At 40.2% G+C, this 15869-nt stretch overlaps 1 protein-coding gene across 9 annotated transcripts in view; it reads right to left on the bottom strand.

Annotated features, from left to right (window-relative positions):
• Positions 1 to 15325, bottom strand: part of ST7 (suppression of tumorigenicity 7) — a 232379-nt gene extending 217054 nt beyond the window's left edge. For 2 of the 9 annotated variants that reach the window (XR_012921021.1, XR_012921022.1), the window contains exon 1: positions 14944 to 15325. Coding sequence is in view for 5 of the 9 variants with exons in the window: in XM_012761077.2 (XP_012616531.1) it covers positions 14944 to 15094 (151 nt within the window). In the remaining 4 variants the exon portion in view is untranslated. The other 7 variants (XM_012761077.2, XM_012761080.3, XM_012761079.2 and 4 more) reach the window with 6 other exon arrangements.
• Between the last annotated feature and the right edge of the window lie 544 nt (positions 15326 to 15869).

The following is a 15869-nucleotide window of genomic DNA, read 5'->3' as shown; positions in this document are numbered from 1 at the left end:
TATAAAACGACGTTAATATTGTAGTAGTAGCAGCAACAATGCCAACTAAATATCTGACATGTATTAAGCAATTAGAATGCTCTGGCACTCACTAAGGCTTTTCTCATATTATTTCATTTAATCCACATAACACTCCTATGAGGTGCTCACCATTATTATCCTCAGTTATAAATAAGGTAACTTATGTTAAGATGACAGAATCAATAAATGACTTGAAACCAGGTTGACTCTGTGCTAAAACGTGATAAGGGCACCATCTCGTTTTATTGCAGGTCAATAATTCAGGAGTGGAAAGACTGGATACAATCAGTAGACAGGCCTGACAGGACTGGACCAGCTAGATCTTCAGCCCTGCCCCTAGAACACTAACTTATATAGGCTGCCTGACCAAAGTCACTCTTTAATGTCTCCAACAATACGAACTGGTGAGAGAGGAAGATGGGACAGTGGTCCTGAGCAACAAGAGCCAAAGGTGACACTAATGCAACTGGAGCATTTACAGGCAGAAATGGACATTACTGGCCATCACTGAGGACATGTGGGCCCTGCTGGATCCTGCAGGGGGCTGGGGCCCTCCAAAACAGGGCCAGAATCGTTATTGTTTATTCATACCAATGTATCCTTAGTCCTAAACATCCAGGCAAACACAGCTTGAGAAACTCAGTTTTATCTGAGAGATTCTGTGATTAATAGCAAAAAAGGAAGTAGGAACGATAGAAACTCACAAATAGTAAAGTGAATCCTTTGATATTTTGCAACACTTTATCATATACATCAAAGGGGTTTGATTTCCTAATATCCATCTTATTTCTAAAAGTAACATGTGATATATTAATTTTTTATTGATTTGAGGATTTTATCATCTTGTTTTAGATAATTTGCTACATTCTGCAGTAAGTAAACTAGAACAGAGAATCATAGGCATACAACATTGTGCTGCAAGAAGCAGTAGTTACTTGTTCTCATAGTGCCACTAAGAAAAGAAGAGTGAAAGCAATGTGCTAGGACTAGAAAGGAATGGTTTTCATTTAAATGCAAGGTGAAAATATTGTCACTTCATAAACACTATTGGGCTTCCTGCCTTGGACAGTATATGAACTTTGCCTAAACTACTTAAAATCCCCAGTAAATAAAACTGATTTGAAAAGATTGACATGTCTCAGTACCACTTTTCAATTTTCTGGATAGCTAGTCAATGCTAAAAACCGATTTCCATAAAGCTAAATATCAATAGCATTCACATATTAACACCATATTTTTAATGAAATACAACATATATTATGGATATATCAACAGACTGCAACAAAAGACAGTAATTTACTAAAAAGGGATATTGTCTTAATGTCTAAATATTTTGTATCTTCTTTTGTTTTTGCAGGTGTTACAAACTGAAGAAAACTTGTTTTAAAAGACTATATTTTACTTCTAAGCCATGTTTATTCCTAGAAAGTGAGCTGGGCATGAACCAATGGCTGGCCACAATGTCCAAGAAATGGTAGAGACCATGCACAGTGGCTCACACTTAAAATCCCAGCACTTTGGTAGGCTGAGGCGGAAGGATCACTTGAGCCAGGAGTTTGAGACCAGCCTGGGCAACAGAGTGAGAACCTGCCTCTAAAACAAAATAGAAAAATTAGCCAGGCATGGTGATGCACACCACCACCACTGTTGTCCCAGCTATTTGGGAGGCTGAGGTGGGAGGATCAATTGAGCCCAGGAGTTAGAGGCTGCAGTGAGCTATGGTGAGGCCACTGCACTCCAGCCTGAGGGAAAGAGTGAGATCCTGTCTCTGAGAGGAAGCAGAGAAGAAGAAAGGGAGGGAGGAAGGGAAGGAAAGAAGGGAGGGAGGGTAAAAAGCCCTTGCCTATGACCACTGCTACACAACTACATTTCCCCTGCTGGTCCCAGTGTGCTAAGTACTATACTTGCCAATATAATTTAAGTTTTCCATTTGGACTGAGCAATAATAAATCTCTGTTTTCTTTTAGCAGCTGGCCAGTTTTCACCCAAGCTCTGAATTTAGGTCCTCTCCAGACCAAACAGTAACATGTTATTTTTCTTATCTTTTTTAAGTATCTTATTACTCTTCTTCGTCGTATTTATTCTTATGGTTAAAACTAAAAATGCTCATTTAACAATCATAATTTCTTTAAAAGTCCTTTAAAAGCTACCAGAAATGATTACAATAATTTCTGTAGGTAAGCACCAAAAAATACCTCAGTGCAAAAACCAAACATTTATAGGAAGACTTTTATAGCCTAAACTAATTAATGCTCACATATCTTTGCTCAAACGTAACTGATGTTATGTTTTCATCACTTGTGCTTTTCCTCCAAAAACAGAATTAGATTTTTCAAATAATGTAAGAGAAAGAAAAAGGTTTCTCTTAGGATAATGACTTTCTCCAAAATATTAGATTTGCTATAAGATATTTTAAATTACACTTTCGGACTTTTACTGAATGATAATACATATAGAACTTCCAGTTGTAGAGGAAGTCCAAATGAGAAACAAGTTTCTAATTATTTAAAAATTGTAATTTAAACTCTTATGTTTCATCTCTCAAATGCAAGGATACAGTTTAAAACACTCTTCCTATAAAGCCATTTATAGGCTTTGAAAACAGTCAAATATAATATTTCTGCAACATAAATAAGCTGAGAAAAAAAAATTTCCCTCAAACCATAATGTCAACTCTGAGCCTGAACTAAGTATAATTTGTTTTAAATAAAAGATGCCAATGAAAGAGGATGGGAATTCTACACACACACACACACACACTCCAAGCCCCAAGAAAAAGTGCAAACCAGATCACACAGGTTTTTACTATGTAACATTATACATATTTAAACATATGTCACAGAAAGAAAATCAACTGAGTCAAATGGGTGTAATAAATTGCAAAACACTCCAAGAGCATTATTTTATTAGTTTTATTAGGAATACTCAATAAACAGCACCTATCAAATAAATGAAAAAGACTAGTTTGGTAGGGAAGTAAATTTCATTCTCTTATACCCAAGACAAGAAAACTATTAATAGAAACTAGAAAAGATTAACAAAGGGAAGAACTGTAAGCTTTCTGCTATCCTCCTATTGCTAATGGTATTGTAACTGACTTCAAAACAAAACAAAAACCTGTAACTCGAGATCACACATATTATAAATCCAGACCAAAGCTGCTTATGTGTAAAAACCACACCCTTTTAAAGAGTACTTTATTAAGCCTCAGAGTGTTTCTACTGTTTATGCTATTTTTAATCGTTAAACTTTTTATAATAAAACAAATAGTCTTTGCTCACTGAGCTAAGAGATTCCTTTAAAGTCCTTTAACTCTCTATGTCTACAGACTTGATCAAAATTTCTAAAAGACTGACACCTAACTGCAATATTTTATTAGATTTGGAGGTCAACTAAGCAAAGTTAGGGTTCTCCACAGAGAGTAAATGTAACTAGTACACTTTTGAATTCAGAGGGGGAAAAATGCTCTCTCAGATAAATGGTGCCTTATTTTGCTGAGAGATTTGGTAGCTGCAATTAAATGGTGACCCCTCTTGCTACAGCCACAGCAACATAAAATATTGCTAGAGCTAACTGGGCCTGTCACAGTTTCTTATTTTAGCACAGTAGGTAGTACAGGAATGACTGCTATATTTAAATGATGGGTAACAGTCACACATGAGCAACTATCCTGCTGCATTGTAACATCAAAAATGAGTTTCACTGCAAATTCTCTTCCAGAAAACTCAAATAACCCTCAATAGTTATCTTTAAAATGACATCTCAAATATAATAAGGATGTTGGGAGATACTATTTCATGTTTACAACAAACAGACATTCAGTAGTGTGGTTCCAAATAATCCAATAACCCATTATCATGCTTGGTGCAATTTTAGAAAGCATATCCCAGTTAAAAGAGATCCCATTATGTATTTTAACCTGTCATATCACTGTGAGAGCCAAGCCTATAAAATATAAGCTTCTGGGGAAACAACCTACTATAATGCCTTGAAGTTAAATAGCATTTTACAGTCTACAAAGCATTTTCTCATTCATTTTACCATCTCATATGAAGTTGCAATCTAGTCAAGGGACCAATTCTATCACCAAGCTGGAAGGCCAAAGGCAACTGTCTCAACTACACAGATATTCATAGAATGCCCAGGGATGTGCTTAATACAGGTTAAGATGTATAAACATTCTTTAAGGTGTTGTATTTGTGCAATTGCACTGCTTTGTTGCTCCATAGATTAATATTGCTATATAGAGACAGAAATGATTTCAGGAGTTTTGGAGGGCTTTGCCCTGAAGAAATATGTGAACATGTTAGTTTACATATCAAAAGCTGCCTTGCCTCAGGAAGGCATCTCACAGGTCAGCGGCAGCTGCTTTCCAAGGTGACACTGCCTCTCAAACCTGTGGCTTTCCCCTGTTTTGTTACAACAAAGCAGGCTTGCATGGAGCCATGGGATGAGAACTGATCAAAGAGTTCCCGACCTGACAGACAGACACCTGTGGCTAAAAGCAATTAGCCTAAGGAACAGTTCCTGCTTCACTCCTGACTACCTGGCTCAACCCACAAAAACTAGATAAAGAAATACAGAGTCACTATGTTTTTGTTTAACCTTTCTGCTAAGGGATAGCTTTATCTTAGAACTTAGCAGTTTGTCTTAGAAAGATTTTGTAACCGCTTACTCACATAGAGTTAATTTAGGGATCTCTATAAGCTTTTGGGGAGACTTTTAATCTAAAACGAACTACCTGTTTTATGTAAATCTGTTACCTCTGGCAACCAATCACTGTACCAATAAATACCAATGTGAAACTTTACTTGGGGGCCTCACAGCTCACGGGAATGCTGGAGGTCTCCCGATCCCCCAATTATTATAAAAGCTATACTTTATAAAACTGTACTTGTGTCTCTGTGTATTCTTTTATTTCTATATTCTATTATCTTCTATTTTCTATTATTTCCTTATCCTTTGAGATGAGCCCTGCCTAAAGGACCCAATTTTTTGCTGGGACCACAGCTAACTCCCAGCACTGCTTCTGTCAATTCCATTCCAGCCTCACATCTACACAGTCACCGAGCTGTTCTGAGCCATCTCACCAGTCATGTTTACACCACTACCCTTCCTTCCCCTTAGTGTTTCCTGCTCCAGATTTCTCCATTAGTTCCACCTCAGGCAATCACCTCCTATGAATGAGTACACAGCAAACTCTTTTTTCCTTCTTTGTTTTTCAACTCCTGCCTCAGTTACCTTAGAATCCTTCTCTCTCTCTGAGTTTCAGTTCTGAGCCAAATATTAACAGTAAGCCCCATTTTTCAGTAGTGAGTATTAGCAAAGAGAAAAGAAAAGCTTAGGTGGTGAACAAGTTCAGGGAGTCTAATAACCAATGATGGTAGGGCAGGCAGCACAGTACCTGACTCCTATAAGGACTCAATAAAGGTTCATTTCTTGTCCTTTCCTATTCCAATCAACAGATCTACACGCAAAATTATTTTTAAGATGTGACTTCTACTATGCATGCTCCTTGTCCATGGCAAGCAAAATACACCTGGAGGCTTGAACAAAACTGTGAACAAAACAGTATTATTACAGGGTGCTAACTGTTCAACATAGAAAATGAGCGAGAAACTTGGAAGACTATAACTGACATGAAATTGTGGGCTCACATAGCAACTGACAGGAATAATGCAGCTTCAATCTTACAGGCACCTCTCCAAATGAATGAATAAATCAACCAGTAGATGAACTAACCAATGAACAAACACAGTTCAGGGTCAGTGAAATGGACTAGTACAACCACATATACAATACATGGTTGCTAATATTTATTTGCTCCCCTCAGGACTCAATGGTAAATGTTATCTCATTTAGGCTTCAAATTAAACTTATGAAATACAGATTACTGTCCTTATCTTACAAATGAGGAAAGACTCTTATACAGAAATGTATCCAAAGTTACTCAACCCATGGAAAACTGAAATTTGAACCCAAATCTGATTCTAAATCCAATGCTGCTTTCATCTCATCAAAGCAGGTATTTATTTCTCTCAATAGATATACAGTATTTTGTGGAAAAATAAAAACTCCAGTAAAATTGGCTATAAAATAAAGTTCTAGAAAAATATTAAGAACAAAAAAAATTTTTAAAGAGAAAAAACAAAAATATAAAACTAAAAAAAATCAAGGTTCTATGATGCTAAAATTATTTTCACCCTGGCTTCTCATATAATCTTAGAAATGGTTTCTATAGCTAGAGGGGGAAATATGCAAATAATGAACTTAAAATTGTGCTGTATTTCTAATCACTTCAAGTTACATTTCTGTGTGTTGTTTCATTTTGCCTGCCCACATTGTTCTGAAAAATCTCCCAACCAAATATTTCTTCTATTACCTTATCCTTCCCTATAGACAATTTTTTCCCGGTTGATAGAACCTCAAGCTGCACATTTATAGGTAATATGAAGTACTGAACTCTATACATCCCTATGTTTGAAGTACCAGGATATACTACTCAAATTGGCTCCCAAAGTGATCAATTTTTGACTCTTATATTATTTATATTAAATTTACTTTATAACATGGACTAGAAGGATAGCATTCCTTAAATTCTACCCCTAAAGAATGAATTGAAATGTATTACTATTTTAGGAAGCTATATCAGAGTAATCATTATAACTTAGAGTCAGCAAACACAATTCTCAACCTCATAACTATATGGTAGCTTCCCAAATCATTTCCTAAAGGGCAGTGTTACTGCTGAGTCACCATAACCAACTGACATAGTTTCTCATTCATTCAACAAACACACACTGAGCACATGTTAGGCCAAGACACTCACTGTTCAAGAGCTGGGGGACACACAATAAGACAGACAAGACAAGGCAAATCATGTCCCTACTCTCATGTAGTTTTCAGTCACATGGGGAACAATGCAAAAAGTTAATAAATAAATAAGAATTACATTCAACAGTGCTAAGTGCTACACAGAGAATTCAAATCTGTTGAGAGTATAGTGACTGAATAGTCATTCGAAATTGGAACATCAGAGAAAGCCTCTCGAAAGAAGTGAATTTAAGCAGACATGCGAATGTCAAGAAGACTACTGTCCAAAATTCAAGTGAAAAAGCATTCCAGGTAAAGGGAACAGCTAATACAATGGACATAAGGCAGCTAGGCATATTTAAGAATAAGAAAGAATCCAAACATGTCTGGAGGGTAGTGATCTAGAGAAAGAGAGGTGAAAGTTAATATGTGAGGGGTAGGAAAGGGCTAGATCATCAGCCTTTATAAGCCAGGGTAATATAGTTAGATTTTATTTTCAGTGCAATGGAAAGCCACTGAAGGAAGTCATATTTGAACTTGTATTCACTAAGAATTAGAGTCCAAACTGTAAAATAGCACCTCTTATATTATCCTGTGTGGAGCTATAGCCCATTCTTTGAAGTGAAGTATCACAAGAATGGAAAAACCAGCACCACGTGTACTCACAATCAAATTGGTACTAACTGATCAACATTTATGTGCTCACATGGAAGTAATATTCATCGGGTGCCAGGCAGGTGGAAGGGGGTAGAGGGGATGGGTAAACTCATAACTAATGGGTACGGAGCACGATGTATGGGGGACGGGCATGCCTGTAGCTCTGGCTTGGGCCATGCAAAGGCAATATATGTAATCAAAATGTTTGTACCCACATAATATTCTGAAAGTTAAAAAAAGAAAATAAATAAGTAAATTGAAAAAAAAAAAACATATATACTCATCAAGTCCATGTATTTTCTTGGTGCTACACTCTGCGTTCAATGAAATTAATCCCAAGACACAGAACTCCAGAGGTAGAAGGAACCTTAACGAATGCAAAACCATCATTTTACATATACATATACAAAAACTGAGGGACGGGGGAAAAAAGGCATCATTCAGATTGCTTCATTAACAGCTGAGAGAAACATCTCCCAAAATAAGTAATATGTCTGGGATGCATCCTAAACTCAAAGCTGACATTAAACAACAAATTGTCCTTTTATGTGGTCATAAACTGGACCACCACGCATTGGATGCATATGACTCATAATAGAATTTAAGACTTTGTGACAGTTTCTGACCTCAATCTAAAGCTGAAAACTTAGATGGAGCACATACCCAATAATGCATTTGATCAATTCCATTGTTCCAATCCAGCTTGTTAGTACACACTAACTTGGAGATTCATTCATCCAGTGAATAATAAAGACCTACAATGTGCAAGGAAGATGAAAAACTAGAGTCTAGAAGAAGTGATATAGCCTATGTATACAGAGAGTCACATACGTACAAACACTGATGCACATATATTACACACATATACCATAATTCATGTAAGGTAAAAACATGCCTCTCAGATAAAGTACTGAATTGGAGGAAATGCAAGCACACCTCATTTTATTATACTTCCCTTTATTGCCTTTGCAGATATTATACATTTTCAAATTGAAGGTTTGTGGCAACCCTGCATCAAGCAAGTCTATCAGTATCATTTTTCCAACAGCATGTGCTCACTCCGTGTCTCTCTGTGACATGATAATTCTCGTAATATTTCAATTCTCATAATATTTCATCTGTTATGGTAAGCTGTGATCAATGATCTTTGACGTTACTCTGATAATTGTTTTGAGGTGCCACAAACCACACCCATATATGACAGAGAACTTAATTGATAAATGTTGTGTGTGTCCTGACTGCTCTAGTAACTGGCCATTCCCCAATCTCCCTCCCTCTCCTCAGGCCTCCCTATTCCCTGAGACACAACAATATTGAAATTAGGCCAATGAATAACACTACAATAGCCTCTAAGTGTTCAAGTGAAAGGAAGAGTTGCACATCTCTCACTTTAAATCAAAAGCTAGAAATGATTAAGCTCAGTGAGGAAGGCATGCTGAAAGCCTATGAGATAAGCTGAAAGCCAGACCTCTAGCACCAAACAGTTAGCCAAGTTGTGAATGCCAAGGAAAAGTTCTTGAAGGAAAGTAAAAGTGCTACTCCAGCGGACACAAAAATGATAAGAAAATGAAACAGTCTTATTCCTGATATGGAGAAAGTTTTAGCAGTCTGGATAGAAGATCAAATCAGACACAACATTCCCTTAAACTAAAGCCTAATCCAGCATAAGGCCCTAACTCTCTTCAATTCTGTAAAGGCTGAGATAGGTGAAGAAGCTGCAAAGGAAAATTGTGAAACTAGCACAGGTTGGTTTAGGGAAATAAGTTATCTCCATAACACAGAAGTGGGAGGTGAAGCAGTAAGTGCAGATGTAGAAGCAGCAAGTTATCCAGAAGATCTAGCCAAGGTCACTGATGAAGGTGGCTATAGCAAACAACAGATTGTCAACGTAGATGACACTGCCTTCTATTGGAAGATGCCATCTAGGACTTTCATAGCTAGAAAGGAGAAGTCAATGGCAGCACACTTAATAAAGTACATTATGTGTAAGCATAATTTTTATATGCGCTAGGAAACCAAAAAATTAATGTGACTTCCTTTATTGCAATATTCTCTTTATGGCAGTGGTCTGGAACTGAATCCACAGTATCTCCAAGGTATGCTTATATTTCCTCAGTTAAAGGGATCAGAAGGTAGCCTGCCAGTCCAAATGGCCATCTTCATATTTTCTCTAACACTTAAAAGCCCAAATGAGAAATGCCCCTACACAAATTGACAAAGGTATCTGTGAGAAATGCTGTGAAGGATGGATGGGATTCACAGATGGAGGAGAACATTTTAGACAACAAGTGCAGCAGGGGCAAAAGACCTATATAAACTACAACTAGGCCCTCCAGAGGAGAAATCCAGGATGTTAAATAAATTTAGAGCAACAATTCTCAACATGAAAAAAAAAAAAAAAAATTGAGCTACAGCTGAAGTTATGTCATTTTGATTCAACAATATAAGAGTTTTATATCAATATTTATCATCTAAATTAACAGAGTTTTATAGTATATACAACTTTAAGCCTTGGTCAGGTTATCAGATTACATTTGTTTTCCAAAAGGAATGTGATAGGGTTTCAAAGATTTTTGAAAACTTTCTTTTCAAGAAATAGAATTAGAAAACCACTTAAGCTGCTTGGTGCAAATATGTCAAAGGTGCAGATTTAAGAAAAGGTGTATCATGCAAGATGTTTTAATTCAGCATCAAAAACCTTAGAACATACAGTAGATGAGAAAGTGCTACCAACACCACAGTACTAAGTGAAAAATACAAGTTCTCCACCACTGGCTTTTAATGTTTAAAAGAACTCGTGCAGATTTCTTTTGAATTTAGAGATATAGATCAAAACAAAAAAGTTGAAAGAAATACAAAGTACAAAGGGTATTCTTAAGTAGCTCCTTTTGCATAGAAGGTCTTAAGTCTGAAGACCAGTTTGAACTGTTTTAAGGTGCTTTAGTTGCCTTAGTACCCTTTAGTTCACTGCAATACTAAAGTCCCTACCCGATGATAAGTACTGTGCATGCTTAACCTGTATTGTATGTAAACATACAATGATGCAGAGAGAGAGCTCTGCATAACTTGCCAGACAGAAATTTAAGGCTCCACAGACAGGCAGACAGGACAGATCTTTTACTCTCCGGAGAATTCCTGCCACCACTGCCCAGGAGTGAGTGCCCAGAGGATTCCTATCTGGACTAGGAATGAGAACCCTGTGTGAGTAACCTCTAATAAACTTATCAAACTCGCCAAGCTAGATTGGTCTGGCTTATTTCTTTGGTCTCTTGGCACCATCTCAGTTCAGAAGGCAGTTTTTCTACACCGTCCTGGGATTTTCTTGAAACAAGTACAAAGCAAGTTATAGTGCTATTTTCCTTAGATTCATCTATTCTATGGTTTTTCCTGAAGAATATCCTTCAAGACTGCTTCTGATCTACAATTATTCTTCTGCCCTTCTATTAAAGCATTGTTTTACGATAATAATTCATCTGAAAACTGACAAGTAATATAATTTAAGGTACTTTTTAATATTGTTAAAAGTTCATTCTATTTTCGGTAAATCATAAAACTATTTTAACACCTATCCAAATCAAGGGAAGAGCATGAAAAATCAATTATCAGGAGCCAGGTGCGGTGGCACATATCTGTAGTCCTAGCTACTCAGGAGTCTGAGGCAGGAGGGTCGCTTGAGCCCTAGGAGGTCTAGTCCAGCCTAGGCAATATAGCAAGACCCTGTCTCTTAAAAAAAATTAACTATCAAAGCTAACCCGTATTTTCTATTTCTAAATGTTTGTTTTCTCCCCCTTCTTTTTTAAAATTCGTTTTTCATTATAAAATTTTGTGGCCTATGTGAAGTTTTCTCTGTGTAGGTTAACAGAATTCTTTGAACTGTATCCCTACCCTACATGACACCAGTTCAATGCAATGAAGACCCAGCAAGCAAAGCTGATGAGAATAGGGAAGTAGTATAATGAAACTAAGACACACCTTGAAAAGAATCTTAAAATTATTTTTACTTGGAACACTACACATGATTTAAGAGCTAAAACAGGTATGATTGTTCATTAAAAGTCCTTTTCTTTTATTTTCAAATTAAATTCCACATGATTCACAGTTCTGTGAATCTGATCTGCACTTTCACATCTTTGTTCCTTTGTTTGGGAGGGCCACCCCTCTATATCCCCGATTGTGGAATTCTCGTTGCCTTCCTAGGCTCAGTTCAAAGGAAGCTCTCATAGCCTTGCCCTGCTCCACCTTGCATTATTAGAAGTTGCACCCATGTTGTAAACTCTTTATTTACCCTGAGTTTTACAAACTTGTACATCTTTCCAATCATAGCACCTGCCACAATGTCTTATGCATAGGAGGCATTCAAGAAATAAAAAAAAAAAAAGAACAAATCAAGCAATCAAGGCCTGTGTCATGGAAGCCCTGGCTCCTGGCTGCCTCACTGTGATGGTGCCCTCAGCTTCCCCGAGTAGGGAGGGCTGTGCCATTGGCAGCTCCCTAAAAGCAGCTCTAGACTCAGTGGCCTCTGCAGGGACACACTTGCCTTCATTGCAGGAAGGGCAACCACCACAGGGCTTACTTAAACAGCAAAATGAGTCCCATCACAACCCACTGACATTTCCCAAGGACAAGTTCAACAGAGGAAGCTGGCTCGTGCCTCCTCTAGTGTAGGGTTAACTAGCAAGTTCTTGTTCCCTGAGCCTTCCCTGTCAATAACTTAAAAAAAAAAAAAAACTTTTTCCCAAATGGGAGGGGAGCTGGCAAGGAAAGGAGGGAATTAAGTTGACAACAATCTTTTGGCAGTTTTCCTACTATAACTTCTCAATGTTACTTAAAAGGGAAGGGAAAAAAAGGCCTCCAAAGTCTGCCACTGCTTTTTAAAAAACCTAAACTCTTCTAGGGTGGTTTGTTGCCATAATTTCACATCTCAAATTGATGCTTAAGTCCTCCCACCCCCTACACTGCTACATCCTCATAGAAATAGCAGAGAGGTGAGTGCTCTCTGCATGCTTCTCCCTTTATCTTCCTGTGACTAAAATGAGCATAAAACCACACTGAAAACAGAAGTCCAGCATCACCAAGAAAATAGCCCCAGGCTCTAAGGACAGCCCAAATGGCCTGTTCATCTTCATATTTTCTTTAACACTTAAAAGCCCAAATGAGAACTGCCCCTACACAAATTGACAAAGGTATCTGTGAGAAATACTAGATTTAAAGTTGCTGTACTTTGTTAAAAACTACACACTTTCTCAGTATTTTGCTTCTTGCCCATTCTGTATAAAGCGCTGGTATGTGGCACTTGTGTGCACATGCACACACACACATACACAGATGATTATTTAATCTACTTTAAGAAAATGTGGTATACAAACATGTATTCTCAAATTAAAATTTTAAACATGTATTAAAGAAAAATAGTCATATTTTTAAAAATCCTATAATGAACTTTTTGGGAGAAAAAATTAAAATCCACTGCTACAACCTGAATGTGTCCCCTAAAATTCATGTGTTCGAAACTTAATCCCAAATGCAAAAGTGTTGGGAGGTGGGATCTTTAAGGGGTAATTAAGATTTATTTCATTATTGAGGTAGTGGTTTTGTTATAAAAGTGAGTTCAGGGCCCCTCTTACTTTCTTGTGGTATCTTGTCCTTCCACCTCCCAACATGGTATGACACAGCAAGAAGGCCCTTTCCAGATGCCTGCCTCTTGATCTTGGACTTCCCTGACTCCAGAACTATAAGAAACAATTCTCTGTTCTTTAAAAACCTCCCTGTCTATGGTATTCTGTTACAGCAGCACAAAACAGATGAAAACACGCACTTACCAATAAATATATGATTCCATGACAACATACATTCAAAAAATGCCTTAAAAATATAAGACTTTGGGACTAGAAGGTATCTTAGAAACATATTTGCCTAAAGCAAATACGACAATATTGTGATAAGCAGCCATCCAAAAAGACAAAAAGCCAGAAAGCCATGGTCCCTGGGATGTTGAATCCACAGGGCTGAGCAATACCAATTCAAATGGTGAGACAATTCCAGGGCACAGCATCCTATCTGCCTCCCAGGGATACTATCCCAAAGAATATTATGAAACAAATGTAGATAGGAACATGAATTCAAGTTAAATTAATCAAGATGCTGAAGTTTACTATTTGAAAAGCACAAGTTCCTAACAAAATGAGTACATTATCTCAAGTATTCTATAATGTGTTTTAGGGTGGTTAACACCACAGGAAAATGCATTTCAAGACCTGGGCTCCCAAAGTGTGCAAATCAAACAATAGGAGATCTTGTGTGTGTGTGTGTGTGTGTGCGCGCGCGCGCGCGTATACACACACAAACACATTCAGGACCGTAAGGATTTCCCAGAGTACTGTGAAATTGAAATAAAAGACTCTACCTTGAGTCCCACAACAATTTCCAGACGTCAAGGACTGTAATCCTTCCTTTAAAATATACTGTGTTTCTGAATTGTCTCTCAAGTGTTACTGTTGGTGTGAGTTTTCTCTGTGGCTGTTTTTTAACGATTCAGTCGGCTGGCTGCAAGTTTAAGATCCTGCTCTAATTACCTCCTGCACTTACCACCGACCATGATACGAGACACGCGGGGCTCGCTTGTTTAACATGCGGAGCTTTAGAGGGTAGGGAGACCGGTAGAGATCATTTAAAACTTACAACTGAGACCATCAGAAATTCCAGATCTCCCGTCTCTCCTTTTGTCCCTTCGATATTCCGTTTGGTAACCTGACACGTCATCCATAGCATATACTCCTAAGAGTACCTTGGGGAATCCCTCTCCCTGTCTCAATCGGAGCGACATCCCTACCGCAGGCGGAGTTCAACTCCAGGCCCGCGACGGGCGCCGTCCGGACGGCCCCGGCCCCGTTGGGGGCTTCTCCGCCGGACACCACGGGGCAGGAGCCCGCGGCCGGGCCGCCGTCGCCGGGCGGGAGGGGCGCCTCGCCCGCCCACACTTGGGACGGCCAGCGCCCACGGCCGGCTGAGACGGTGTGAGGCAGGACTCGGTCTGAGTCTGAAGAGCCTCAGGAGTTGGAGCGCAGACACCGAGGGGGTGTCCCCGGGCACTCCCACGCTCCCGACATCCGTCCTCCTCCTCTCCCGCCCACCAGCCCCAGAGGAGGGCGGCCGGTGGCCGGATCGGGCCGCGGAGTCGCCGCCGCCGGGCGGCCCGGCCCGCCTAGCAGAGCGTGCACGGCGCGGCTCGTCCTCCGCGGGGCCGTGAAGGCCGCCGGCCGCCCCCACACGCCCGGCCGCTCGGCCGCGCCACCTGAGGCGCCGGGTCCCCGGCGGGTGGCCGCGGGCGTCCGGCGCGTCCCCGAGCGCGCGCCTGGCCGCCCGCCCCCGCCCGCTGCGGCCCCGCGCGAGTTGCACTAACTTTCCGGGGCGGGGGAGGGGCGAGCGCCGCGGGCCCGCCTGGCCCGGCCTTACCTGTGCTCAAATTGTCGTTGATTTTCAGGGGCACCCGCAGGATGTAGACCAGGAAGAGCACGATGAAGAACCACACGGTCCAGAGATACGTCCAAGACCAAACTATGCAGGACTTGAGCTGCTCCAGAAAGCCCGTGGCCGCTTCAGCCATTTTCCGCGCTGCTCTCTGCTGCCGCGGCTCTCGGTGTCTGCCGGGATGATTCACCGGCCCTGAGGCGCCGCTCGCGCCGCCGCCGCCGCCGCCGCGGCCCGGGCGCCCCCGGAGCCCGCCAGCCGCCGGGGACGCGGGCGCGGCGGGAAATCGCGCGGGCCGCGGGCGCGACGGCTTTTCCTCCTCCAGCCGTGTTGCTAACTCTCTGAAGGCCCCTACAAGTGGCTTTCGTGGAGCAATCACGTGGCCCCTGTCCCCTCACGTTCTGATGCCATTTATATTTATTATGCTACCAGTTAGAAAGACAGGCCAAGTGGCGTTGAAGGAAACTTGAGGAAATTGTAACTCGCGTATATTGAGCGTTTATTATATGCCAGGCACTGGTCCACGCTGTGTCATCTATTTTAGTCCCCACTACTTGTCGTCATTAGATAGATAGGGAAACTGAGGCACACAGCAGTTGCATAGTTTACCTGAAGATCGATCCACAATCCAATTGCAGTTATGGATTAGAGGCCCTTAATGAGGTCTTAAACCCAACACTCAGTTCTCTGAGGATGCAGCCTCAGAGGCATGAATAAACCTTGGCAGCTAGAAAAAGGTAGGAGGTGTGCTCCTGTCACCAGTCTGTAGGCCTGGAGACAAATCACTCTATTAAGCAAGATTTGGGTTGCAGATGTTACTTACTTTTGTTCCCGCTCCTTGGAAGCAGCACAAGGGTTTTCAAAAGATATCTTGACAAGGTGAGTGTTTATCCTTCAATTTTTTTGGTGGT

This window comes from Microcebus murinus, chromosome 9 (assembly GCF_040939455.1).
Source record: "Microcebus murinus isolate Inina chromosome 9, M.murinus_Inina_mat1.0, whole genome shotgun sequence".
Taxonomy (NCBI): Eukaryota; Metazoa; Chordata; class Mammalia; order Primates; family Cheirogaleidae; genus Microcebus; species Microcebus murinus.
The sequence above is the reverse complement of the archived record's forward strand: the minus strand, read 5'-3'. Positions and strand labels throughout refer to the sequence as shown.